Here is a 26,998-nt window from a genome sequence, read left to right as displayed (position 1 = left end):
TACCGGCGTTTAAATCTAACCTATAAAGCAAGGACAGGAAGCAATGCTAGTAGTAGCAGTTTGTTCTCGGCGGTAGTCTCAATCATTTATATAATTTCAACCTGCACGTTGCAAAATACTCGAGCTTTAGAGGTCTGCAGAGACAATCACATGCAGTCAGTCAATCTTCACCTCGCTGTACATACCAACTAGCTACTGTACATTTGAGCTGATTTTAACAAACTTTTCCGACGTCGGTGTGTGATAACATCTTTTCCATGATGATGCTTTACTCGACGTCGTTCATGAGTTGGTTGGTTGTTATGATTGTTGTCATTGCTGTCATAAACGTCGAGGCTCAGTCACAGGGAAACACGTCCAACCAAAGTAAGAATGCGAGGTTTCATTTATTTATTTACCTTTTTGTTTACTTAAGTATTTACCTATTTAATTTTATCTTATTTATTTACACATGCATTCGTTCATTTATTGATGTATTTATTCATTCACTTATTCGTTCATTTATTTATTCATTCATTTATTTATTCATTCATTTATTATATTCATTGATTTTTTTAAAAATCTAGATCAAGTCATTTGCAAGTTTATCTTACTCATCTAAGACGAAGGAAAGAATGATTTTGTGATTTCCATGTAAATATGGAAGGTATATTCGTCCAATTTTACGATTTGATCAAGAAAATGGATTTTAAGAATTGTGGTGTATGCTGTAGGTGCCCGGGTGTATAATTTAATATACGGGTTCAACACATCATACAGCAAATGTTTTAGTATTGTAATCTGTAAAATACATGATTTTTCACGAATTTCTTTGGTTGGGTTGCGATAGCACGAGGGCTCCCGGGCCCCCTGTTAATTGTAAAATGTTCACTCCCACATTTCTTTATTTGTTAAAAAGTAAATTGTTAATGTCTGAAAATGAGTTGATATATTTTTCTGCGATATAACATTATTTTGTAATACATATTGAAAGCAGAAATAAAATTCAATCAAACAAGAAAAAAAAATTCACGCATTAAATACATGTATGCTTGACATACTAAATAAAAAACAAATCAATACAGTTCAATATCCGTATAAGCTGTTGACGTGTTTTGGTTCACTGATCATTCTATCATAACAACAAATTTTATTTAGGTCAAGTTATTTAGCAGCCCACTTTTAAATTCCTACAGAACAACGACATTTTTTGTTCCATGGTCAAATTGAGAGCGTGACATATGAGGATATTATGTTCATTTTTTCGGCAATCTACATTTAAATCGGTATGGTCTGATACTTGATAAGGAATTATTCATTTATCTATTCTATTGAAGCAATTTTATCTACATTTCGTAACTTTTTGTGCTTTGATGAACAAGTTATGTATGGTATACTCCAATGGAACCCTGATTTAACTGAATATATTTTACTACTTCTAATACTACTACTACTACTACTAATAATAATAATAATGATAATCATGTAACAGCAGGCACATATGACACTCGACGAAGTCATTTAGAGTTGTAGGTGGTATTTATTTTGAGGATGGATCAACCCTTAATGAGACAAAAAGAAACAGGCAAACAGATTAGTTTTTGTTTCTTTCACATATTGAACATCAGCAAAACTATATGATCATTCATAGAAATAGATACATCAATAACAACTATTATGATCATTCATAGGAATAGATACATCAATAATAACTATTGCCCTACTTGGCATTTTCCTCACACCAAAGAAATATTATACATTTTGGATACTTTTCCATATATGGTTTATAGTTAACATTGTAACATCTAAGAGCAATAAGCAAGGTATAACAATAAAATGCCCAAATATGCATAAGTAATCATGAATACAGAAATATAAATTGCCTTTTTGTATAGTTCTCTTTATTATTACAATGACTCACCCCTCTTGAGCTCTCGAGGAGAGACTCCTAACGAGACAACGAGACTAGAATTAGACCAACTACATGTAGATAGTGCACCATCTCCAACTAACTGCCATCTCCAACCAAGTGATGAAGTAAGACCTCTGTAACATAAATGGTAACTTAAATGATAACTTCTATAACTTTCAAATTCTTAAAAAGTGACATGCAACTTGCAAGCTTTTGATATATAACAAATATTTTACTTTGACAACAAAATATCCAATACTAATGATACAGATTATCTCTTTACCTAGTTATCACTGTATACCAGGTCTTATTTTGCATACACAATACTTTATACAGAGAAGCACAGATCGTATCATATTTGGTTTTCTAAACCAACTCATTATGAACAGCAATTAATGATAGGCCTCCAAATATTGACATAATTTCACTTGGGTACTACACAGAGTGTTTCTCTATAGATTCTTCTAGTAGTATCACATAATAACAGCAAAGGAATGTGAAATACAACTCACAACTCAATAAGACACTCAAGAGTTGTCAACTATACATGAAATCAAGTTTCCTCTATACGGTTTCAATCTAATGATGCATGTCAAATACATTATAATTCCACTTAGAACTTACCATAGATGCTGCAGAAATACTATTAAGTATGAAGTTCTACTCAGAGTTAGCTTCTCTGTCAAATTCAACGTCCTAAGTCCTGAGTGGATGCATGGTCTATGCTCATCCCTCTCAATCTGTGATCTGGCAAAATATCCTTTCTCTCATTACCCTATACCCTCTCTGACTCAAGGTCAAAGTGCACTTCCCCTATGATGTGGCAAAAAATCTATTCTTCTCTCCAAATCACCCCATATCACCCCTCTCAGACTTAAGGTCAAAGTGAACTTCCCCTTTTAGGGACCACCTCAGAAGTACACTTAAAGGGATCTCCTTATTCAGAGACATGGATCCCTTCATTCAGGGACCTCCTCAACAAATAGAATTAGGAAACATTTCGACCTGTCACAATCATAACAATAATAATTACATTATTTGTTTTATTTTCACTGTCTCTCTCTCTCTTTCTCTCACACCCCCCCCCCACTCTTTCTATCTTTCTCTGTGCCCCCCCTTTTCTCTCTCCGTCTCTCTCTCTCTCTCTCTCTCTCAAACAACTCAATGGAAAAATATCGACAGACAATTTCCCATTATAGACGATTGTTTCTACATGACATGGGCGTCAATCCTTACGTAATACCTATTGCTCATGGCATGATCAACTTAAGTCACTAGATTTATTTCTCAGTTTTTTCTCCTTCAAAACTAACATACACACTAATGATGCAAAATATTATGACCAGTTACATGATTCAAAGGCTAGTTAGAAATAGAGAAGAGCCAAGGCAAAACGAGAAAGCGACGAAGAAAAAGTTTAAACCAAAAACACAGGATGTTTCACTATACTTCATAATGTATTCTTATAAAGATGGTGTTGAAGACATTGTTTGGAGTTCAAAGAAGACTCATCAAAACATAACCTTCAGTATGCATGGACCTATGTAAATTGAGGATTAAGAAATACACTGTCTTGTTGAACAAAAAAAACAACAAAAAAAAGCTTAGGAATTCTGTAAAGAAAGTTTCGAGTGCCTTAGAAAAAGTCTTAAAGAATTGCATAAGCAATAAAATATCTGAGGTAAACATGTCAGAGGTAAATATGTCAATTGAGAAGGGGAATTATCTAGAGGAAAATGGAACGTTTCCAAAGAATAAAAAAAATTATTTAGATTTCTAGAGTTTATATAAAGTAAACTTAAATTCTGCTTTGAATTCTAAAAAATGTTACTATATTCCAATGGTGTGTAATATGTAAGGCACATTATTTAATTCAAAACTAGACTGCTGAATGGCGTCAAGAATCATTTTTATCTAAAAACATACTTGTATTTTGATACGGACATATTAACGGAAGAGCGTATAAGGTTTATGTGTGAGAATAGCAGGCGCGGATCCAGGATTTTCCAATAGGGGGGGCCGGAAATTTGAAAATTGCGCAGACCGTTTTTTCAAGGTCATTTTAGAAGCACCATACCGGTACAATTTTTGACATTTTTATCTCTGGGGGCGTGGGGGGGGGGGGGGGTTATAGCCTCTTGCCCGAAAAAGTAATTTTCTGGTTTCACAATTCGGCTAGTGAGCGAAGCGAGCGAGCAACAATTTAAGCGTAATATGTATATTGTGAAAGTGTTATTTATCACCAAAATAATCGAGAAAAGATATCAAAAACTCATATTCGGGCAGCTCGCTGTCCCCCCCCCCCCCCCCCATTACGCGCGAAGCGCGGAAGCTTTGACCTTTCATTAATTATTAGAGAAAAAAGACGACTTGTTGTACAATTCTGGACTCGGATTCCTTGTCTGATTTCAGTTTACCCCCTCCCGCGCGAATCGCGGAAGCTTTGACGTTTCATTAAATTATTAGAGAAAGAAGACGATTCGTTGTAACATTCTCGACTCGTAATCCTTGTTTGAAGGCAGTTCCCCCCCCCCCCCTCTCGCGCGAAGCGTGGAAGCTTTGACATTTCATTAAATTATTAGAGAAAGAAGACGATTCTCGACTCTTAATCCTTGTCTGAATTCAATTTCCTCCCACCCGCGCGAAGCGCGGAAGCTTTGCCCTTTCATTAATTATTAAAGAAAGAAGATTTGTTGTACCATTCTCGACTCTTATGACTTGACTGAATTCAGCCCCCCTCCCCCGCGAAGCACGGAAGCTTTGACCCTCCATAGTTTAATGAAGCTATTAGAAAAAGAAGATGATTCGTTGTTCCATTCTCGACTCTTAATCCTTGTCTGAATTCAATTCCCCCTCCTGCGCTTTGCACGTAAGCTTAACGTTTCATTTAATTATTAGAGAAAGAAGATGATTCGTTGTTCCGTTCTCGACTCTTAATCCTTGTCTGAATTGAGTTCTCGCCCCCCCCCCCCCCCCCCCCCACCTCCGCGCGAAGCGCGGAAGCTTTGACGTTTCATTAAATTATAAGAGAAAGGAGACGATTCTTTGTACCATTCTTGACTCTTAATCCTTGTCTGAATTCAGTTTCCCCCTGCCTGCGCGTAGCGCGTAAGCTTTGACGTTTCATTAAATTATTAGAGAAAGAAGACGATTCGTGACTCTTAATCCTTGTTTGAATGCAGTTTCCCCCGTGGAAGCGTGGAAGCTTTGACGTTTCATTAAATTATTAGAGAAAGAAGATGATTCGTTTTACCATTCTTGACTCCCAATCCTTGTCTGAATTCAGTTGCCCCCCTCCCGAGCGATGCGCGGAAGTTTTGACATTTCATTAAATTATTAGAGAAAGAAGACGATTCGTGGTACTGTTCTCGACTTGTCAGAATTTTCAAAAATGTTTCTTTGTCTGCTCCTTTTTCGTCCTATGTCCTCTTACTGCCCCTACCGCCCCTAGCTACGCGCCTGCTTTAAAGGGACTATGTCCCATTTGCAGGCCAAAAAAATGAAAAAGTTAAATTCCAACTGCATTTGAAAGATAATACTAATTTAGAACTTCCCTAAAAAAGGTGGGGCTTGAAAATGTCTTCAAGTGGGAAAATAACGACTATTAACTGTTGTCAAATCGACTTTAGGGCTATAGAGCCCAAAAGTAATAGTCTTGATTTTCAGACAATTGTACCGAATGGTCATACGTTTTATGCTGCGCAAAGATTCAATCAGTTTAATCTTGGCCATCACAAGAAGTGGGTTATTGATGTAGACAAATGCTCATGTACCCTTTACAACTATTTTCATATATGTTATTACCAAAGCAAGAAAAAAGCCAGTCAGTCACTCAATAGTGTCTGACAGTGAAGTCTAGCAAGTAAACGGTTTTCCTTGCATAATTTAAATATGAGGACACTGCTAACGTTTAAATTTCACAGATAGGACATACATGACATATTCATAATTCCTGCAAAGTTCTACAGCATTTGAGGTTGGCTGCAAAAGGGACATAGTACCTTTAAAGGGAAAATGACACAATCATGATTGTGATAGCACACAATTAGGTAAATAGAAATGAAAGGGAAAACAAGATCTTTTACACCAACCATGAATAAATCACGGCCGGGAGCGCCATAGTTTTGTGTTATCGGGCAAGGGCCGGGGCCTAGCGACCAAGCGAGATTTTGCAATGTTGAATGCTGAAATTATGCATTCTAGAAAATCCCTAAGCCCAATATGTGCGTTCTTTCCGCTATATTTCTTTCTAGCTATCTTTCTAAATTTCCTGGGGGACGTGTCCCCCTATCGGGCCAAGGATTGCCGCCCCTGTCCATGATTACTACCAACATGAGTTCAAATACAAGCACAAGCGATTTGGTATGAGCTGAATCCAAATGAAGGGCAAAATTAAGAGTTGTGAAACGGCCCTACCGTAAGACATCCAAAATATTGTGCCCTTTTTCAAATTTCTCACTAAAGAGTGATGACCGCAGGGGCTGTTTTTAACGTTTAACTTTGAATCCGAGGCTCGAGATTTTAAGCGGCCGGTGTCATATAGGACTTCTAAAAACAAGATTCTCATACAGATGGCCCCCACATTGAGCTCTGAACCCAACAATTTTGAAATTTGAACGTGGGCCCTCAACATATACAAACCCTAAAGAATTATAATCATGACCGCCTATGAACAAAATAGTTTGGGATCCTGCATATTATGTGCGGGGCTCCACACTAACTTTTTTTTCATAAGGAGTCTATACATTTTTGGGGGTTTGTCTACATACGGCACTTGTTTTTATTTTTAGAGGGGGGGGGGGGGGGGTCATCTTTAACCTAATCCTAATTTATACTACACATCTGTTTTGTAGATAACCTTGAATAAATTGATACAACTTTTTCAACCAGATAATGCAAAACATATGTTATTTACCTCTTATTAGTCTAATATATTTATGTGGTCCCAAGAGGTTTCGACTTGTGCAAGGTATACCTGTACATTTAAACGTGTTAAATTGTAAGACTTACGGTCCGGAATAAGAGTCAGTGACGAAGCTCCGAGGGGAGGGGGGGGGGGGTCAAAAGGGCACATGTATTTTCTGAATTGTATTGTAAGAAAGAGAGAGAGAGAGAGAGAGAGAGAGAGATAGAGTGAGAGAGAAAGAATGAGAGATCATGGTCAAGGATTTAAATTCAATTTTCTTTAAAATTGTAAACCTGGTGTTAATGAAACTATCTGATATGTTATTGCCACGTAGTGCCACGTACAAAAATTAACCACGACTATGATGTTTATTGCTGTGAAAAAAACTATTGACTTTTCACCCAGTAAATTATTATCATGTTTTCGATCTTGTTATTGAAAAAGTCAGAATTTTCTTTTGTCCTCGAACCTGCGGGGTCTACTGGGTGCAAACATAAATTTCTAAACATCAATTGAAACTTATCCCAGGAAGCCTAACAATTAAAGCTGTTGTTTATTCAAATAGCCTTAATTGTAGAGGCGATGAACAGATATGAGTAATAATAATACATAGCCGTTGGCACTGCGGACAGTGAAAACAACAATGTGAAATCAACTGTGAAAACAACAAAGTGAAATCAACTGTGAAATCAACTACATGTTTCAAAAGTCCCTAAAGAGTAAATTGCTATTCCATATTCTATAGCATTACATAATATTAATAATAATACTACTTGATATTTATATAGCGCACATATCCACCATAAAGTTGCTCACGGCGCTTCGGTGTTTCACCGGTGTCAGGGGCCAGAGTGACCGGGTGACGTTCTGTGTCCTAAGACACAGAACGCCGAAAATTGGTTGGAGATACACGTCCGTCTTCGGCGATATGTGTCTTGGGTCGGACGCATATCGCCGCGTATATCAAGGCGAAATCAGTCCAATGGCGAAATGCGTTCTACAACTTAAAAATCGACTTAAAGTGTGCATATCTCCAGTCTCTCTCTCACACAAACCCTGGTCTTCCTCCAGTTTCATCTATCTTTTCATTCATCCCTCTCGGGCTCTCCCTTCTCTATTTTTATGTAAGTATACCATTACTTTTCTCTCTTTCTTTTTATCTCTCTCTCTCTCTCTCTCTCTCTCTCTCTCGTTCTCACTGCCGACTCTATTTTGTTCACCTTTTATCTTTCCTCTCGTATCAGTGCTCACAACTGTTTACCCCCACCACTTTTGCTTTCCTTGTTCCACTCTCTATTTACCGCCTCCCCCCCCTCCCCCCCTCTCTCTCTCTCTCTCTTCTCTCTCTCTCTCTCTCTCTCTCTCTCTCTCCCTTTACATGTATAATTATATAGCGTGCATAATTTTCGCTTTTCTTAATGTTCCAAGATGCACGAATTCATTATTTATTATGTTCTATATAATATATTCATATTTAAAGTATCATACAATTCTTTTGTGTAATGTTGTTTTCCATAGTACTGATTATCACTAATACTTCATGTATACTTGTGAAGAGTTTTGTGGAGACTGACTTCCCCTATAATGAAAAGGGTGGCAAGTTTCGGGGGGGGGGGGGGTAATTGTCATCGGGGTGGTTGTCCTTCGTGGTTCTCCTCACCTTTTAACTTTCCTCTCGTATACGGTACTCAACCCCCCCCTCTCTCTCTCTCAATGAATATTTAAAAATAGAATACCAAATTTGCATGAATTATAATTCAGTAGAGTAGCAAATTTTTAGCGCTATTATTTAAATGCAAGTGATTATCCAGTAAAACTTTTGCGTTGAATGGACCTTCCGTGGCCTAGATGTTACGCCCCCCCCCCCCCGCCCCCGGCCCGGCCAGGTCAAACTTGCTCTCAGAAAGCCCAGTCATTATATTATACTTCAAGTTAGATGATACAATTGTTTTGAAGACACGTAGCATGCACAAAAAGACAAGACCCATATAGTGAAGACAACATGAAGACAACGCAAGATGCGGTCCTTTTCCTCTTTAGTTACCTCACGACCATCACTATTGCATTTATGTTTTCGAATATAATATATAATAGCTTAATCCCGTCGCTGCCTATTCGAAAATTGCCCGCCTTTCGTCTTAATGATCTTTTCTGGTTTAATGAGGAGAAAGTGTCAGGGTAAACCCCACCGATCAAGTACTGCCTGACAGCATCCATGATGATCTAACACATGGTTAACATTCACTAGCTAGCTGCTTTGGCCCTGGCCTGGACGCGTTCGCATAGGAAGCCAGCGCATGCGCACGTGGAATCCGGTAGGGTGGTTAATAGGGTGATACTAATTATACAAATCAATCTGTCATCAACTCATCGTCATTTCAATCGGTAAAGACAGCGTGTTACTAATAGAACTTTGGAGTTGACGTAAAGGTTGGAATCTCAGTTTATTTAGTTTTTTCCCTTTATAAATAGTGAAGCAAAGCAATAATAGTCCAATTGTTTGTGACCTCTTTGCAAGCTTTCGCAGCTTGTTATGTATGAAAATGAGTTCATACTGGAATCTGGGCTCGCCGTGGTACAAAAAAATAAGAGGCGGCCTGGACGCGCATATTTTTTTTTACACAACTGTTTGGCTATTTTTGCGAAAAAAAAATCCTAGAAGTGCTCTGGTGAAAGAGTCATCAACGCACACCGCTTACAATCACCAGCAGCAATATGGTACACGTGTATAAAGCACGTACACCCAGGGAATTGAAGATAATAGAAAAGGGAAAACAAAGAAATACATAAGGAGAGTGGAGAGGACCCCCCCCCCCCCACTCAGTGTTATTTAGGGTACGCATATGCGTGTTCCCTCCTTTTGAAAGCACCCCTTAAGTCCGGTGTGTAAAGTCAATTTTGTGTATGTACGAGCCGGACTTTGATGCGTGAAAAGTACCCCTTTACCGGACATTTTGGTAACACGCATGTGGTCATTCCGACCCCGGAGTGGGGGGGGGGGGGGGGGCGCGGGGGAGAGGATATGAAGCAGGAAAAACAGGGAAATCCATAAAGAAAGAGAATAGGATAGATCAAAGGAAAAACAAAGAAATACACGACGACAGAAAAGAGGATATATTTAAGCTAGCTGGCTGGCTCTCCAATCAATTAGGGCTTCTACAATCTTAATCAGGGGCGGCGATTTCTTTTCATGACCAGGGGGGGGGGGGGAACGGACGAAATGCGAGGGACGAGGGAACATAGTGAGCAAGAGGGGCCAGTGGCGTAATGAGCAGAAACGTTTGGGTGTGTGTGTGTGGGGGGGGGGGGCTCAAGTATTTACGATCAGGTAGAGCAAAGCGAGCGAAGCAAAAAGCTTAAATTGGCGTGGGGTCCAGGGGCAAAGTCATGGGCGGAGCCCCATGAAGCTCAGGAGTTCTTTAGGCATTTAATTACGGTCAGATGAGTATTTTGATAAGGTTTATTTGTGATACTGGCAGGTCAGAATCTCAGGGTTTTAAGGCATGAAATTACGATCAGACGGATGAGCATCTAGGGGCCGCCTTAGGGCCCTCGGAAGGGTCCAGGGGGTAGAGCCCGGGATTCCAGGGGAATATAATGCCATTTCAGCAGCATTTGTAAATTGCTGGTATCAAATTAGAAATAAACCATGTTTGATTTTATTGGGAGGGGTTACTGGTCCCCCCCCCCATCAGTACGCCAGTGAACGGGGAGGAGGTGACGGAAGTGACTACCCCCATAGAGCTATATGATAAGTCTTATTATATAGCTCTATGCTACCCCCTCACAGGTTTGTTGTATTACAAAATCACATTCTTTAGCAAAACTATAGTATAAAAATTACAAGCAATATACTTTTTTTCACACTTCAATTTTACTTTGTCGGTATCTAGTGTGCATTACGAAGGGTTGTAAATATATATTAGGTAAATGTTAGTAAGTAGGCAGGAAGGGACTTTTTAAAAGAGCAAGCTGAATATTCATTTTTGTACCACAGATCTTATTCTATAACTCCTAATCTTGTACACATACAATGTAAACTGTGTTTACGTGATACCAACAGAATACATATTTCTACAATATTTACTCGTACATTTTGAAAGATATTAGTAAACGTCCATTTTAGGCCACAGTCCATGGGCTAGTAGTATAGGATTTCATTCGAATTCATTTACTTTGCATTTAAGTTAGCTCAGATCAGCTTTGCCATGCCAATTATCATTCAATTTTCCCGATTTTGTATTTAATTTAGGATTTTGGTCGAAGGATTTCATAGATCTGTCATTCAATTTAGAAACTGCTCAACTAGCATTCAAATTAATCGTTACTTGTCGAGGCGTCGTTTTTATCATTCAAATTAACACTTGTCATTCGTATTCGAATTATGTTTATTCAAGTTAGGAATGTTAGGGGGAAGAAATGCAACACACATTTACAGCTTTAAAAAAATGCAATTAAATGCATGATTTGCTATTGGGGTCTTTTCTGTTATTCAATTTATTAATTTTGAGGACAAAGCATAAGTTTTTAGTCAGACATTAGGAAAAGAAAGGGCGAAACAAGGGATATGGCATCTCTGAACGGACATGTTCATATACCACGAAAACACCTACCCCAGTCACAATATTGTACCCTTCCTCCATAATGAAATTGTGATAAATTTATGATGAAACACAAGACAAACAACTTCCTTACATGAAAATTTACACAAATATTGAGACCATCAAGTCCGTAAATGTACAGTAAGTCTTTTTTTAACAATCAAACTTAAAGGCTGATGAATATCTGATAAATCTAAAAGTATATAAAGAGAATGCAAGAAAATAAAATAGGATGAAATACACATGAAAAAACGATCTTGAAAGAAAAAGAATGAGCTATAAAAAGTGTTTAAACAACGAGAAATGTATATTGACCATTAATTTTAGTGCACAAAGTGCTAATTTGAATGCTACAAATGAATTAGAATGCTAAAAGTACACCGTCGCGATGTCAGAAAATCGTGTTGCGCTAAATCGAATGACCAAATAGCGAAAGAAGAAATTTATTTATTAATTGGAATGAAACATACATAGATTCTAACGAAAACTTCATAGATTTGAAATCTAGAAAAAGGAATATAAACCCGAGATATACCCGACAGCACTAAAACCGTCGAATTTGAACGCAAGACAAATGAATTTGAATGACAAACTCGCGAATTTGGCCGGGAAATCCTATAGTACCCAATTTTTCACATATCGGTCCCTTTCTGAATTGCCCACGCCCTCACCCCCCCCCCCCCCCCCCAAGAAAAAATATTTTCAAATTGTTACATGTATGCACAATATATATTGATGTGTCAACCTTCATAATGATTATTGACCTTCTTTAAATTTATATATGGAAGACTTTAGAAGACAACTGTTACAGTTCAACTATAGGGCATGCTTTAAAGCATCTCCTAATCTGTCCTGACTATTTATGTAAAACGTTGTTCACATTTTGTATTCTTTGTTGAAAAACTTGCTTGCTGGCAAAAGTGTATGCATGTTTAAATTGTTGTTTACATGTCTAGTCCGGTTAATAATAGCACGTAATGATGTTATTATTCGACACGTTATTCACATTATCCTATCGATTAAAGCGTAACGATTTGCTTTAGTATCATATAACAAATATAACAAGTGACAAGTATGGTCTTCCTGAAAATTACATTACTATGTATATTCATCGTTATGGAAAATGTTGTATAATATACAACAATGGGCAAATATTGTTGTTTCCAGACCGATGATTTAAGTGAGAAGAACTTCATTTAATATTGAAGCTGTTGCCGTTTGTATATACATGAACTTGAAATAATAAGTAGCCTTGAAAGTGTCGCAATATATCATGTGTGATTGAGCTTGAAGTTTAATGGTGTAGATTTGTTTGAGACTATATAGCCTTTACTGAGATATATCTCCAATCAAATCAAATTTAGTGATGTTATCGAACAACTTAAACAATATCAATCTTCTATTCTCCTAAATAAATCTAAGATACTTGAAAATTGCATTACAATGTAACAATGGGCAAATAATTGTTTCCAGACCAATGATTTAAGTGAGAAGAACTTACATTTTATATTGAAACTGTTGCCGTTTGTATATACATGAAATTGAAATAATAAGTAGCCTTGAAAGTGTCGCAATATATCATGTGTGAGTGAGCTTGAATGTGTAGATTTGTTTGAGACTATATTGCCTTTGCTGCTTGGGGTCCAGGGGAAAAGCCCCAAAGGGGGTCAAGGGGTGGACCCCTTGAAGCTCAGGGGTTTTAGGCGTTTATTTGTGACACTGTCAGGTCGTTAATTGACGTGGGGTCAAGGGGCCCCCTAAAGCTCAGGTGTTTTACGCATTAAATTACGGTCAAATGAGCATATAGGGGCCCTCCTTATGGCCCTTAGTGGGGTCCAAGGGCAGAGCCCCTGGAAGCTCGGGGGTTTTAGGCATTTAATTACCGTCAGATAAGCATCCAGGGGCCCGCCTTATAGGGTCCATTGTAGGACCCAAGGGGTGGATCCCCCGCAAGCTCAGGGATTTTAGGTATTTAATTACGGTCAGACGAGCATATATTGCGACACTTTTTCAAAAAAGTGAGGGGTGGGGGGGGGGGGGGGCTCGAGCCTCCCGATCCGCGGGCCTTGACACGTAGGCTTCTAAATAAGCATATTTTTGGCTCACTGTAAATTTGGGAATTTTCCATAAACGAATACGACAGTATAATTTACAAAAAAGTGAGAAATACGTTTGAATCTTCTTCTTTTTTTTTTTTTTTTTTTTTTTTTTTTGGGGGGGGGGGGGGCAACTGCCCCAAGCCCCCATCAGTACGAGAGGGGCGAAGGTGACGGCACTGACTACCCCCTCACAGGTTTTGTTGTATTAAAAAATTACTTTCCTTAGCAAAACTATATTATAAAACCAATCAATATACCTCTTTTACTTTGCTGGTAACTTGTAGGTAGTCGCGAAGGGTTGTAAATATCAGTTTAGGATTTCTATTTCCCACTCTAGACCTCTGTCATATACATGTATATTGATATCGCTATGGGAGTTGAAATGGCAAATATCAGCCTGGTAGCGGGTATTTTACCTGACTGCTAAGAAAGCATAAATGCTTGTTTTGTTAGTAAGTAACCAGACGGCCGACGGCTTTAGGTCCTCTCCGAGGGGCCTGGTAATGAAGAATAATGCCTTCCAAAAGGGCACTAGCGCCTTGACTTGGTTTCGAACCCGGGTCACCGGATTACAAGACCACTGCTCTACCGATGTTAAATTATCAGCCTGGCAAATATATACACTTAATATCTTGTATTACTCCTTACTGAAAAGAGCAAGCGGAATATTCATTTTTGTAGCACACTAGCACTGATCTATTTCTATAACTCTTAATCTTGTAAATATACAGTGTAAACTGTGCTTACGTGATACCAATGGAATATAGATTTTCTACAATATTTACTTGTATGTTTAGGGATATTAAGGGATGCTATAGCGAACGAGCGAGAATATTTTTTTTTTCATTTTTATTAGTCTAAACGCTGTACTCTTGGGCCCTCCAGAGCTTATAAGTGAGCTGCAGTCTTTAGTCAGTGTTTGCTATTAATTTTTTGTACTTTTTCGGATTTCCGGGGGGACGTGTCCCCCGTCCCCCTGGGATCGCCGCCCCTGCCGACAATTAATAAGAGGACACTTTTCTTTTTTTTTTTTTTGGGTCTCGAAATTTGAAAATTTGACATTTTGCTCCCTTGGGGGGAAGGGGGGGGGGGTAAGGTCACCTTTTATAGGTCAGCCATGGGAATATTTTTTTTTTTTTATAAAAAAAAATAAAAAAATGAAATAAAGGGGGGGGGTTAGGGGGGTTATGGGGGGTTTACACACAGAAAATCACCAAAAAGATTACGGGCCGGAATTTGTTGCGTGAAAAGTACCTCTTTATCTGAAATTTTGGGAACACAAATTCGGTCCCTCCGGGAGGGGGGGGGGGGGGGCTTTGTTCTTTATCTTTTCTCTTCTCTTTTCCTTTCTCTTCTTTTTTCCTTTCTCTTCTCCTTTCTTTTCTCTTCTCCTTTCTTTTCCTCCTCTTCTCCTTTCTCTTTTTCTCTTTTTTCTTCCTCTTTTTTTTCTTCCTTTTGCGCCGCCAATAGGGGGGGCCGCGGCCGTTTCGGCCCCCCCTGGATCCGCCACTGGAATAGTGACAGCAATGAGAGGTGAACAATGAAGGTGTGGATGAGATGGAGTATGGAATGATGAAGGATGAAAGATGGATGAGGTTATCATAATCAAACAGATCGGCATGGGGAAAGCAAAAGAGCGTCTCCGCCAATACATTAAACAGACAGAATCAAAACTAATTGAGCAGCGTTTATACAATTATTTTCGAATAAGCCATTTTCGCAATGTAACCAATTTCAGTGCATATACGCCACTGCGAAGTGCCCCAATGCGAGCTGCTATACTCACCCGCCATAATCAACTGCATCTCAATAGATTATAGCCATCGATTGACATTTGATGGGACTTTTCTTTTCATCTTGATATGTCACAGATAATTCGATTCATATCTTGTACTAAATTTAGAGCGGGTGCATATAAGTGCCCCCATAAATAATTTATATCCTCTCTAGTGCATGGTTTTTTAAATTACCCAAAAATGTGCCCTCATGTGTAAAAATGGACATGGACAAGTGCCAGAGTGATGCAAAATGAATATTCAATGTTGAATTCAGAATTGAGGTGACACGAAACTTGTCTTTTTTTAAAGAATGTCGTGACTAAAAAGGTTGAAAACCGCTATGTTGGATATTAAAATGCAGATTGCATCGTTTATCATGAATTGGTTCTGTAAATATTTAAACGAAGAATTGAATGTAAATTGTAATGCTATATTGAATATTAGTTGGGACGATTTAGTGGTAAAAGGTTATCATTTTTTTCTTAAAAACAAGATTCATGATTTCTACTATAACATAATTGTGACATTTTTTATCTTTAAAAGACGACTTCTAGTCAAGGAATGTTCATTCTTGAACTTTTGATGGCTTCTGCAAAGAAAAGATTTGGCTGAATAACATTATAGTAGTCTGTAATGAAAAAAATCTGGCTTATAAGAATTTGATAAATTTGATTAATGCATCTTTGTTAAGTGCCTCGTTACAAATTATTCCACTAGCTTCCTACGTATAATTATATTTTAATAGTAAGAATGCAAATTGCATTAATTACATGTTTTTAGCTGGAAAAAGCCACAATGTATAGAATAGAGATATAATGAAACGTCCTAATTCATGTTTATGTTTATTCAGTTACACACCACAAAAAACACCGGCTTAATTCTTAACTATTAATCAACTATTGTTACTTATATTGAATAATTTTTAATTACGAACGCAAGTTGTCTGGGTAATTAAAAAAAAACGAACTATTATTATTTATATAATTGATATGTTAAAAACTCGGGAAAACAGACTTCACTAGTTGACATGTATATGGGTAGCCCAGATTATTTCCGTTTTCATATATTTGTATTCTTCAATCATCTGTGTCCTCCTACTTAAACACACCCGCACACCCCGCACAGTGCTGTGTCTCCACTGATCGCGCGATCTCCCAAAATACAACCGTCGAAAAAAGTTTGGTAAGAAAGAAGGCAAGGACTGTCTTTCTTTTAGCGTTGAGGGTGTCTTATATTCTCAGCATATTGGGCGCGCTATACAGAAGTAGTCCAGGCAGTGGATTGGTATAGGGGTCAATGTAAATAATAAACATATATGTTGATATATCAGTCTTCATGTCGTTGACACTTGACACTAGCTATTGGAGACGTATACTTCGAAAAGTACAAACATTTCATTTGCGTTATAGACATGCGCTAATAAAGCATAATACTGCAATTATAAGACTTTGAAAGCCCCCCCCCCCCCCCCCCCCTTTGGAAAGAAATCTTAATTACATCACTTTTAAATGAACTTCTTCTTGAAACCTTTTTTTTTTTGCAGCTATTTCAACAAATTCTACAATCGATGGATATGAAGGGCGCTTTACTTGCGTCAACAGTAGTCTGACCTTTGACATTGATGACGTATGTGATGGACAATACCAGTGCCCGTATTCAGATGATGAATACATTTGCGGTAAGTTATACAAATTTTGCAGGCTGACATTGCTTGAGCTGTTGTTTTGTTTTGATACGTTACGTTGGGGATATTCCAAAGGTTCATTATTCCTAAAACGAAATGACTTAAAACAAATCTGTATCGAATTTCGGAATTACGAACCTCCGGATAAACGGATCTTCGGTATAACACAATAAATGTTCAGGTTTATAAACCCTATTTTTCTTTCTGAATCATAAACCCGTGTTAAAGGAGAATGTGTGTGAGAGAGAGAGAGAGAGAGAGAGAGAAAGAAAAGAAAAGGAACAACATTAAACTTCAATTTACACTAACAGATTACATTTCGGATGAGCTGGCTCGACATGACATGTGCCTAAGAAGTCTACGGACAAAAGTACAATACTAAAACAGAAGTTCTATACAATTCTCTTTAAGACAATAAGAGAGAAAGAGAGGTTATTTCTAAAATGAAATGAACGGGGTTCTGTGACTCTCAAGGGGGAAATTACAATTTCTATCGCTCGTGACGACTATTTTGAATTTCCTAATTTTTTTAATTCAAGAACTTCCATGGGCTCCGCCTCCAGACTCTCGGCAAGTATATAATTGGAAATAGTTTAAGTTTTATGTTGTTAAAGCTTCTATTAAACAACCACTCTCGTGAACCCTTTATTATTTACACAATTTCTTGCCGTCTGCTGCCTCGAGATCACTGGAGCGAATAAAGGTAATAATGTATAGCAATAATCCCCATTCAATGAAGGGTTTATCCTTTTTAAGACTCCCTGCAAAGGTTCTTCCCCCTGCACCCCACCCGTTAAGATAAAATGGTTCACAAGCTAACCTTTTTTCGTATAGAATTGGAGAGAATGTGAGTTTTATGTAGTTAAAGCTTCTAACAACAACTCCCGTGAATATTATTTTTCTGCGGAACGATTGTATAGCAGGCAATTGTTGTTTGTATCGTTAATGAATGCATACTTATGTTGGGTCCGGGGCCGTGCCCCGATAGAATGTAATTTGCATAGGCAGCTCTTTCAGGTGTGCGAGTTAATTCTGCCACGAAGACCAGGGCGTGGCATCAATTAGTGTGTAATTGAATCATTCTAGCTTCAACTTTGTACTGTTCCTCATTACCACGTTTGCGGAACTTGAACACGTCCTTATTCATCTCCTCAATTTTCGCTATTTGAGATTCGCTAAGTTCTCTCAGATTGTCATTAATACGCTGCTGAAAAGTTCCTTATTTATCAGAAATCAACGAATCGAGCTGGCTTAGAAGGCCCGTTTGGCTTTCTCGAATTTTTGCGCTCACGAGGTCAGCAACTTCGGCCGTCTCCATGGTTGTTGAAAGTTCAAGCTAGAATCGTGTCAGGCTATCCCACAATCATTGAAGTGTATTGTGTTATTTGTTTGCATTGGGAGTGAGGGATGACAGACGCAATAATATAAGACAGACCCTTTTATTATTCGGGACTTTTAGATTTGCACGTCGACATAGTGGACTGCTACGTGTGACGTCCTTTTTAAGGCACTGGCAGTGCCTAATTAAAAGGATGTCACACCTATAGCAGTCCACTATGTCGACATGCAAATCTAAAAGTCCCTAATGGGCCATTTTCGTAATGTAACCAAAGTTAATGCATAAGTCTTTGTGAAGTGCCTCAATACAAATTATTTCATTTACCTGATAAGAATAATAGTATTTCAAAAGTCAGAATGCAAACTGCATATATTAAGTGTTGCTAGGTAGGTCAAGCATAATGTTTGTCCAACCTGGCAACAACTAATGTATGCAGCTCGGATTCTGTCTATTGAAATACTAATATTCTTATCAGGTGAATGAAATAATTTGTATTGAGGCACTTCACAAAGACTTATGCATTACATTTGGTTACATTACGAAAATTACCTTTTACACAATTTCTTGCTATCCGCTGCCTCGAGATCACTAGAGCGAAGACTGAAAGGTAACAATGTATATCAAGAATCTCTATTCAGTGAAGGGTTTTTGACAAAAAAGACGTACATTTTCTTGTAGACAAAAGTCTAAGGCGATTTTCTCAAAATTAAAAACTCCATTAAAGGAAGATTGCAGCGGCCAGGCAATCACGTTTCAGACCACCTTGGGCAAAACAGGATGGACCTAAAACAACGCGGGAGATGAGAAACTTAGAGTAGGCCATAGTAAAACGGGGTGAACGCAACAAAACGTGACAGTACGTAATACAAAAAACTGGGCAAGACCTAACAAACTTGAATACGGAGGAAAATGGCCAAAATCCCACGGCGCACTACGCTTTGGGCAAACGGGGTTACCGTGGACGCCGGGAACTTAAAGCCCAAGTCCACTCAAAAATAACTTACTTTCAATAGAAGCAGGAAAATCAGACAAACCGATCAAAATAAGTCTGAGCAAAATCGGATAACTAATAAGAAAGTTATGAATTTTTAATTACATTAAAAACTTCGAAAATCACTAGACAAATTGGCAACTCACTCCTGAGTCTGTGACGTCATGTCCTCACTATCCACTAATTAATTTATTTATATTGATGATATAAATTTCCTATTTTCTCCTTAAGAATCTTTTTTCTTCACACCAGGATACAAGTTAGATTAATAGTAATATGTTTTTGTGTGGATGCACTAATATAGACTAATTTTTTTTCCAGCTAAATCATGAAAAATGTGAATTTTGATAAACAATTTATATCAAAATCAATAATTATGAATAAACAATATTCAGAAAATAATATAAATTCTTCAAAGTTCATAAAAGATTATGTGAAATGTCATACACGCAATATGATACAAATCATATAACCTGGGCAAAGGCTAGGGGAAATCAATTTTCGGGGAATAAAAAGGGAAATTAATGGGATTCAACCATATTATTGATAAATAGTGAGGACATGACGTCAAAAACTGATAACCATCTTGGCAATTTGTTTTGTGATTCCCATTGTTCCATAGTTTTACATACTTTTTCAAAAATTCATCAGCGGCAGATCACCTAATTCGTCGCCCTGACGAATTCGATGTCTAGTTATTATTATCATTATTAAGTAAACATCGATGTTTTCATTTTCTTTGTCTGGCCCAAGCTCTCCAAGGGGTGACCCGACATAAGCTCTTGCGATAATTGTTTAAAGAGAAGGTTGAGTTCTGGGAAGAGGTCAGGGGCGTAAATCCGTACCGAGGAGTGGGGGGATGATCGGCGATAACTAGCAGGAGCACACGCCCACACTAATCTACGCAAGCGCGCGCGATCGCGCACGCACAAACACACAACAAAGACACACACACACACACACTCGCACACACGCTCGCTCATTAGGGGTGTGTGGGTGATAGGCCTAAATAGGCCGCGGAAGCTTAGACGTTTCCTTAAATTATTAGTAAAAGAAGACGATTTATTGTACCGTTCTCTACTGTTAACCCTTGTCTGAATGAATCCCCCCCCCCCTCCCGCGCGAAGCGCAAAAGCTTTGGCGTTTCATTAAATTATTATAAAAAGGAGACGATTTGCTGTACCGTTCTCGACTGTAAATCCTTGTCTGAATTCAGTTCCCCCCCCCCCCCCCCCCGTCCCGCGCGGAAGTTTTGGCGTTTCATTAAATTATAAGAGAAAGTAGACAATTTGTTAAACCGTGCTCGACTCTTAATCCTTGTCTGAATTCAGTTCCCCCTCCCCCCCCCCCGTCCCGCGCGGAAGTTTTGGCGTTTCATTAAATTATAAGAGAAAGTAGACGATTTGTTAAACCTTGCTCGACTCTTAATCTTTGTCTGAATTCGGTTTACCCCTCCCGCGCAAAGCGCGGAAGTTTTGGCGTTTCATTAAATTATTAGAGAAAGCAGACGATTCGTTGTACCGTTTTCGACTCTTAATAAGCCCTATTTATCTGAATTCAGTTCCCCCCTCTCGCGCGAAGCGCGGAAGCCTTGACGTTTCCTTACATTATTAGAGAAAGCAGACGATTGGGTGTACTGTTTTCGACTCTTAATTCTCGTCTGAATTCAGTTTCCCCTTCCCGCGCGAAGCGCGAAAAGCTTAGACGTTTGGTTTAATTATTATAGAAAGAAGACGATTCGTTGCACCGTTTTCAACTCTTAATAAGCCCTATTTATCTGAATTCAGTTTCCCCCTTTCGCGCGAAGCGCGGAAGCATTGACGTTTCATTAAATTATAAGAGAAAGTAGACGATTTGTTAAACCGTGCTTGACTCTAAATCTTTGTGTGAATTCGGTTTACCCCTCCCGCGCAAAGCGCGGAAGTTTTGGCGTTTCATTAAATTATTAGAGAAAGCAGACGATTCGTTGTACCGTTTTCGACTCTTAATAAGCCCTATTTATCTGAATTCAGTTCCCCCCTCCCGCGCAAAGCGCGGAAGTTTTGGCGTTTCATTAAATTATTAGAGAAAGCAGACGATTCGTTGTACCGTTTTCGACTCTTAATAAGCCCTATTTATCTGAATCCAGTTCCCCCCTCTCGCGCGAAGCGCGGAAGCCTTGACGTTTCCTTAAATTATTAGAGAAAGCAGACGATTGGGTGTACTGTTTTCGACTCTTAATTCTCGTCTGAATTCAGTTTCCCCTTCCCGCGCGAAGCGCGAAAAGCTTAGACGTTTGGTTTAATTATTATAGAAAGAAGACGATTCGTTGCACCGTTTTCAACTCTTAATAAGCCCTATTTATCTGAATTCAGTTTCCCCTTTCGCGCAAAGCGCGGAAGCATTGACGTTTCATTAAATTATAAGAGAAAGTAGACGATTTGGTAAACCGTGCTTGACTCTTAATCTTTGTGTGAATTCGGTTTACCCCACCCGCGCAAAGCGCGGAAGTTTTGGCGTTTCATTAAATTATTAGAGAAAGCAGACGATTCGTTGTACCGTTTTCGACTCTTAATAAGCTCTATTTATCTGAATTCAGTTTCCCCCTCGCTCGCGCGAAGCGCGGAAGCCTTGACGTTTCCATAAATTATTAGAGAAAGCAGACGATTGGGTTTCGATGGAATTAGTAATGTTATTTTGAAAGCCATTATTCCTTTTATTGTCGACCCATTAGTCCATATATTCAATTTATCATTACTGCATGGTGAATTTCCTGATTCCATGAAACTAGCAAAAATTATTCCCCTATTCAAAAAAGGTGATAAACTTGAAATAGGTAATTACAGGCCAATCTCCTTGTTATCTTCATTTTCCAAAATCTTGGAAAAAATAGTATTTACTCGAATGATTGCTTTCCTGAAGAAATATGATATTTTATCCAACTTTCAGTTTGGTTTCAGGGAAAAACATAGTAGTGTTCATGCTTTAATGTCTTTTGTTGAAAAAATTGCCCATTCAATTGACTCGTCTTCTCACACAGTTGGTATTTTCCTGGACTTCTCCAAGGCCTTTGATACGATAAATCACGAAATTTTACTTTACAAACTCGCCAATATTGGTGTCCGTGGAAAGGCCTTGGAGTGGTTCAGGAGCTACCTTTCTAACAGAAGACAATTTGTGTTTTTAAATGAGCAGGCATCTGATTTTAAAAATATTACTTGTGGTGTTCCGCAAGGGAGTCTTTTAGGCCCGCTATTGTTTATTATTTATATGAATGATTTTCATAAATCATCCAATGCTATGTCATTCATTTTATTTGCTGATGATACTAATTTATTTTTTCACACACAGTGATCCAAATATTATTGTTGATGTAATTAACGCAGAGTTGCGAAAAATATTAGAATGGATTAGAGCTAATAAATTGTCATTGAATCTCTTGAAGACGAACTACATATTGTTCAGTAACTCCTTAACATCATTACCCACTGATATTATTCTTGACAACACCCCTCTTGAGCAAGTTTCTCATACAACATTTTTAGGTGTTGTGGTTGATAGTAAACTATCCTGGAAACTCCACGTTGAAAATATTTGTAAAACTATATCTCGCAATGTTGGTATCATTAACAGATTTAAATCACACCTTCCACAACGATCTTTGCTTATGCTTTATTCTTCTCTTATTTTACCATACTTAAATTATGGACTTCTGCTTTGGGGAAACACGTACCAAACATTGGTGGAAAAAGTTGTATTACTACAAAAGAAAGTCATTCGTATCATATGTAATGCTCCTTTTCTTGCCCATACGGATCCGCTGTTCCTTGAACATAATATCCTAAAAATTAACGATCGATACTTATTACATCTAGGTGAATTTATGTATAAATTCAATTCTGGTACTCTTCCATTTGCGTTTCACGATATGTTTAAACAAAATCGTACATTTCATAAATATCCCACAAGACAGTCAGAAGAATTTCATTTACCTTTTTTGAGAACATTTTTCGCACAAAAAACATTCATCTTTGAAGGCCCTAAATTTTGGAATACTTTGCGTGTTGATTTGAAAAACTCCCCTTCTCTCTCAGTCTTTAAAAGAAATCTAAAGAAATCTTTACTGGCCCCGTACAAAACCTAGCTCCTTGTTATATTGCCTGTGTATATTATATGCAGGAATTTTCATGATTATTACTATTGTCATTATTTTAATTATGATCATTATTGTTGAGATTGTATTATGTTCTCCAGAGAACTCGTCACCACTCGTTTACCAAGTACTTCCTCTCATTGAACTGTTCTTCTTTTTTTGAAAATTTGATCTTGCGCGCAACCTTCATTCTGTTTGTTATCACCTTTCATCTATTTCTGTAGTCCACATGCAAACCTTTTCTCTTTACTGTATCCCTTCTCCTCTCACACTCTCCTTGTTTTCTTTGTACATTGTTCGTGTTATGCGTATTGTTTTGTTTCTCCTTTTGTGTCCTCTCTGTTGGCAATTATCCTTATTTTACTCATGTAACTTACTATTATTGAATACTACCACCCGAGGGGTCCACGATTTACAAGCATCGCTTCACAGTGGACCTCTCGGTTTCCAGCTTAACATTAATAAATTATTTTAAGCAGCAATATTTCTTGATAGTCAAATATGTAATTCTGTTAAATTCATATTTTGTATTGCATGGTTACTACTTTGATTGTTTATTGTAATGATATTTCTATGAATACTGTATTCTTTTGCTGGAAATGAGAAACAATAAAATTGAATTGAATTGAATTGAATATATCTGAATTCAGTTTTCCCCTCTCGCGCGAAGCGCGGAAGCCTTGACGTTTCCTTATCGTGACATACTGTATACGTGTAGGCTATACATAACTCATTTCTCATGCATTATGCTGCAATTGAAACAATCACATTTTTTTCTTCTTCTTCTTCTTCTTCCTTTTTTCCCCCTCTTATAATTTTTGTAATATCGGGGGGGGGGGGGATGATTGTACAGGCAATCCCCCTACTTCAAACCAGGGGGGATGCAGCCCGCCCCCCCATCCCCCCCCCCCGGGATTTACGCCCCTGGAAGAGGTGAAAATAATTTGTGAGCGTTATCATTCTTATTATGCAAGTGTGGAAGAACATCAGATATAAAGACATGTTCCCTAAAAAGCATGGCTCTTTAAATGCCTTCATATTCTAAATATGTCATGTAACATCGTAAAACTCCAGGGTAGGATTTTTACGCCACGTGTTCGTGTAGTCCCATTTACATCTTTCTGTGTACAGTGTTTGTAACTTTACCAAGACTTGGCCAAATTTCTTATCATTTTGATGATTCCAGAACCTTGCAATACACACAAATTCTTACATGCTCGGACGATTCCGCACCGTTTTTTTCACAATGCAATCGCATGACCAGAACTCAACTTCATCTTTAAGGCTTCATTTTGTCATATATGTCAAAGGTATATGGTTATACCTTAGTCACACAAGGAGACCGATCCGAGACCGACAACATAATGAACAATGCATTACAAGACCGCCGATTACCAAGTATCAGTCGGTTTAGTGTCGGCTTGGAGTCGCTTTGGAGATGTGAGGTTTTAGGGTTAGGGTATAAATGATACGGTCACAAAGGTTCGTACGAACGATAATTTCGTACGAATCTCCCTGTTTTTCCATTGTCTTCCCGAATTTCCATTGACTGAAATCGTTCGTACGGTGTTCGTAGCAGTTCGTAATGGCATTTGTGACCGAGGCATATCGTTTGGGTTTTAGGTTTGGTTTCGGGTTAGGATTAGGTATAGTCTGTGGTGGGTCCATTTTTGAAGGTAGGAATTCGGTTAGTATAGGAGATTGTCGCGGAGCTGTCGCGAAAGCAAGTGTCGCACAATATTGTCCTGGGACGGCCGCAAACTAGATTTTATCATGCATAATGCACTTATTTTTTTGTGTAGAAATGTCATGATTATCTTTCTCTTTTACGCCGCCAGATAATGAATATTGCAGTTCAGCAGAATACATGTGTGACTACGAGGATTCGTATGAATGTATACCACTGGACTATGTTTGCGATGGATATGCTGACTGTGAACAGAACGGCATCGATGAGATATTATGCGGTAAAGTCTGATTTGTTTGCAAATTGTTATTTCGTATATAAATCCACATCCTTCTTTACTCACAATAATGATACATGTATAATAATGATAATAATGATGATGATGACTATGATGAACAAACAATAATAATTATACGATAATGATGATAATATCAATAATAATAATAATAATAATAATAATAATAATAATTATAATAATAATAATAATAATAATAATAATAATAACAATTAGAAGAAGATTTTGCGCCTCTTCCAGAGGATACAAGGCGCTGTCCCTTAGTCTATGAACAAAATAAGAAGACCTACAGAGGTATGTTTTCACATGTTTTTTAAGAAGTCAAGTGAATTACTATTTCTTAGAAATGAAAGAAATTTGTTATACAGTGTGAGTCAGAAAAAAAGTTTACACCTAGAAAGTTGCTAATTATTTTAAAAATCATCTATGAAAAGTTAATTATTATACATCTTACGAAATCCCTAACAAAATTAATCATGCCACACATATCAAATATTGAATTTCAAATATCAACGAGCGTTTGTGCTAGTGTGTGTGTGCGTGTGTGACTTTGCTTCTGCAAAGACCATATGCAATGCATTTCATTTGAAACATTCATTTCATTCTCTCACTCCGCTAATCCCAACATAATACATGCTGTAGGCATCACTTTGGCGCAAGTCGATTTTTGGACTCTCGCAAACAATGCCACCTGTTCATCTAAGCGTGAACACATACAGTGTACCACACCAAAATAATTCCAAACGATTTGAGATATGACACCCTTTCATAAGATGTATACTAATTTAGTGTTCATTGATGATTTTTTAAATAATTAGCAATTTTCTTGGTGTAAACTTTTTTTGGCTCACACGGTATAGGCATAGAGCAACGGATTCAAAGGATTTGAAGCCAGTCTGTTTTCGGGATTTGGGAGTGAGAAAGGAAGGAGTTAAGCTTGATCTATAAAGGAGATAAATAGACGAAGTACATTTACTGTTGATGTAGATTTATAAGTGTACGATTACGTGGTATTGAAATATAGTTAATAGTCATATATCAGTAAAAGACACCATTGTTTCTCTTTTTTAAAGATCCGCTAGATTGCGTGCCGTCTTGTCGATGTTCTGCTTACAGTGTATCTTGTGAAGGGCGTAACATTGTTGATGATACCAACATTACAAAATCATCAAGAGATCTGTAAGTTAGAGGAGAAACTACATCTTAGAATTTTCGCTAACCCCCTAAATTCTTCATTTTTCAAGCAATATGAAAACATGAATAACATTAGCAACACGTCGTGTGTCTGGAGAGGTTGGTTATCTTGACAGCTGATTTGAAAATGCACCATTTTGATGAATTTTAGAAGCACATTTCAACGATCTTTAAAACCTATGTTGGACAGTATTATACAATATTCTTTGTTAAATCCAAAGGCACACGTGACAGCCTTTATTTTTCTTAAGCCTCTTTCTTTCTTCTTCTTCTACTTCCTCTTCTTCTTCTTTGCAGATATTTTATTGGGCAATGGATCAACGGAACGAAGATGCCATTATCGATGCCATTCAACGTGACAACATACCCGCTTTTACTACGATTGTAAGGACCACAAAGCT

The 26,998-nt window shown here is 37.9% G+C and overlaps 1 protein-coding gene and 1 long non-coding RNA gene across 8 annotated transcripts in view; one reads left to right on the top strand and one right to left on the bottom strand.

The window, feature by feature from the left end:
- Positions 1–26,998, top strand: part of LOC594248 (relaxin receptor 2) — a 45,430-nt gene continuing 18,432 nt past the window's right edge. For 3 of the 7 annotated variants that reach the window (XM_030991739.1, XM_030991738.1, XM_030991735.1), the window contains exons 1-5: positions 1–366; positions 16,819–16,953; positions 25,260–25,388; positions 26,477–26,582; positions 26,895–26,981. In XM_030991739.1, coding sequence (XP_030847599.1) covers positions 258–366; positions 16,819–16,953; positions 25,260–25,388; positions 26,477–26,582; positions 26,895–26,981 — 566 coding nt within the window. In that variant the 5' untranslated portion in view covers positions 1–257. Of the gene's footprint in view, positions 367–16,818; positions 16,954–25,259; positions 25,389–26,476; positions 26,583–26,894; positions 26,982–26,998 lie in introns of those variants that run through there. The other 4 variants (XM_030991740.1, XM_030991741.1, XM_030991736.1 and 1 more) reach the window with 2 other exon arrangements.
- On the bottom strand, positions 1,426–2,911 carry LOC115926681. Its single transcript, XR_004065208.1, has 3 exons — positions 2,516–2,911; positions 1,901–2,025; positions 1,426–1,541 (listed from the first exon to the last, which is right to left on the bottom strand). It is a non-coding gene; the product is annotated as an uncharacterized LOC115926681 (long non-coding RNA).

This window comes from Strongylocentrotus purpuratus, unplaced genomic scaffold (assembly GCF_000002235.5).
Source record: "Strongylocentrotus purpuratus isolate Spur 01 unplaced genomic scaffold, Spur_5.0 spur5_scaffold_2, whole genome shotgun sequence".
In the NCBI taxonomy this organism is placed as follows: domain Eukaryota; kingdom Metazoa; phylum Echinodermata; class Echinoidea; order Camarodonta; family Strongylocentrotidae; genus Strongylocentrotus; species Strongylocentrotus purpuratus.
The sequence above is the reverse complement of the archived record's forward strand: the minus strand, read 5'-3'. Positions and strand labels throughout refer to the sequence as shown.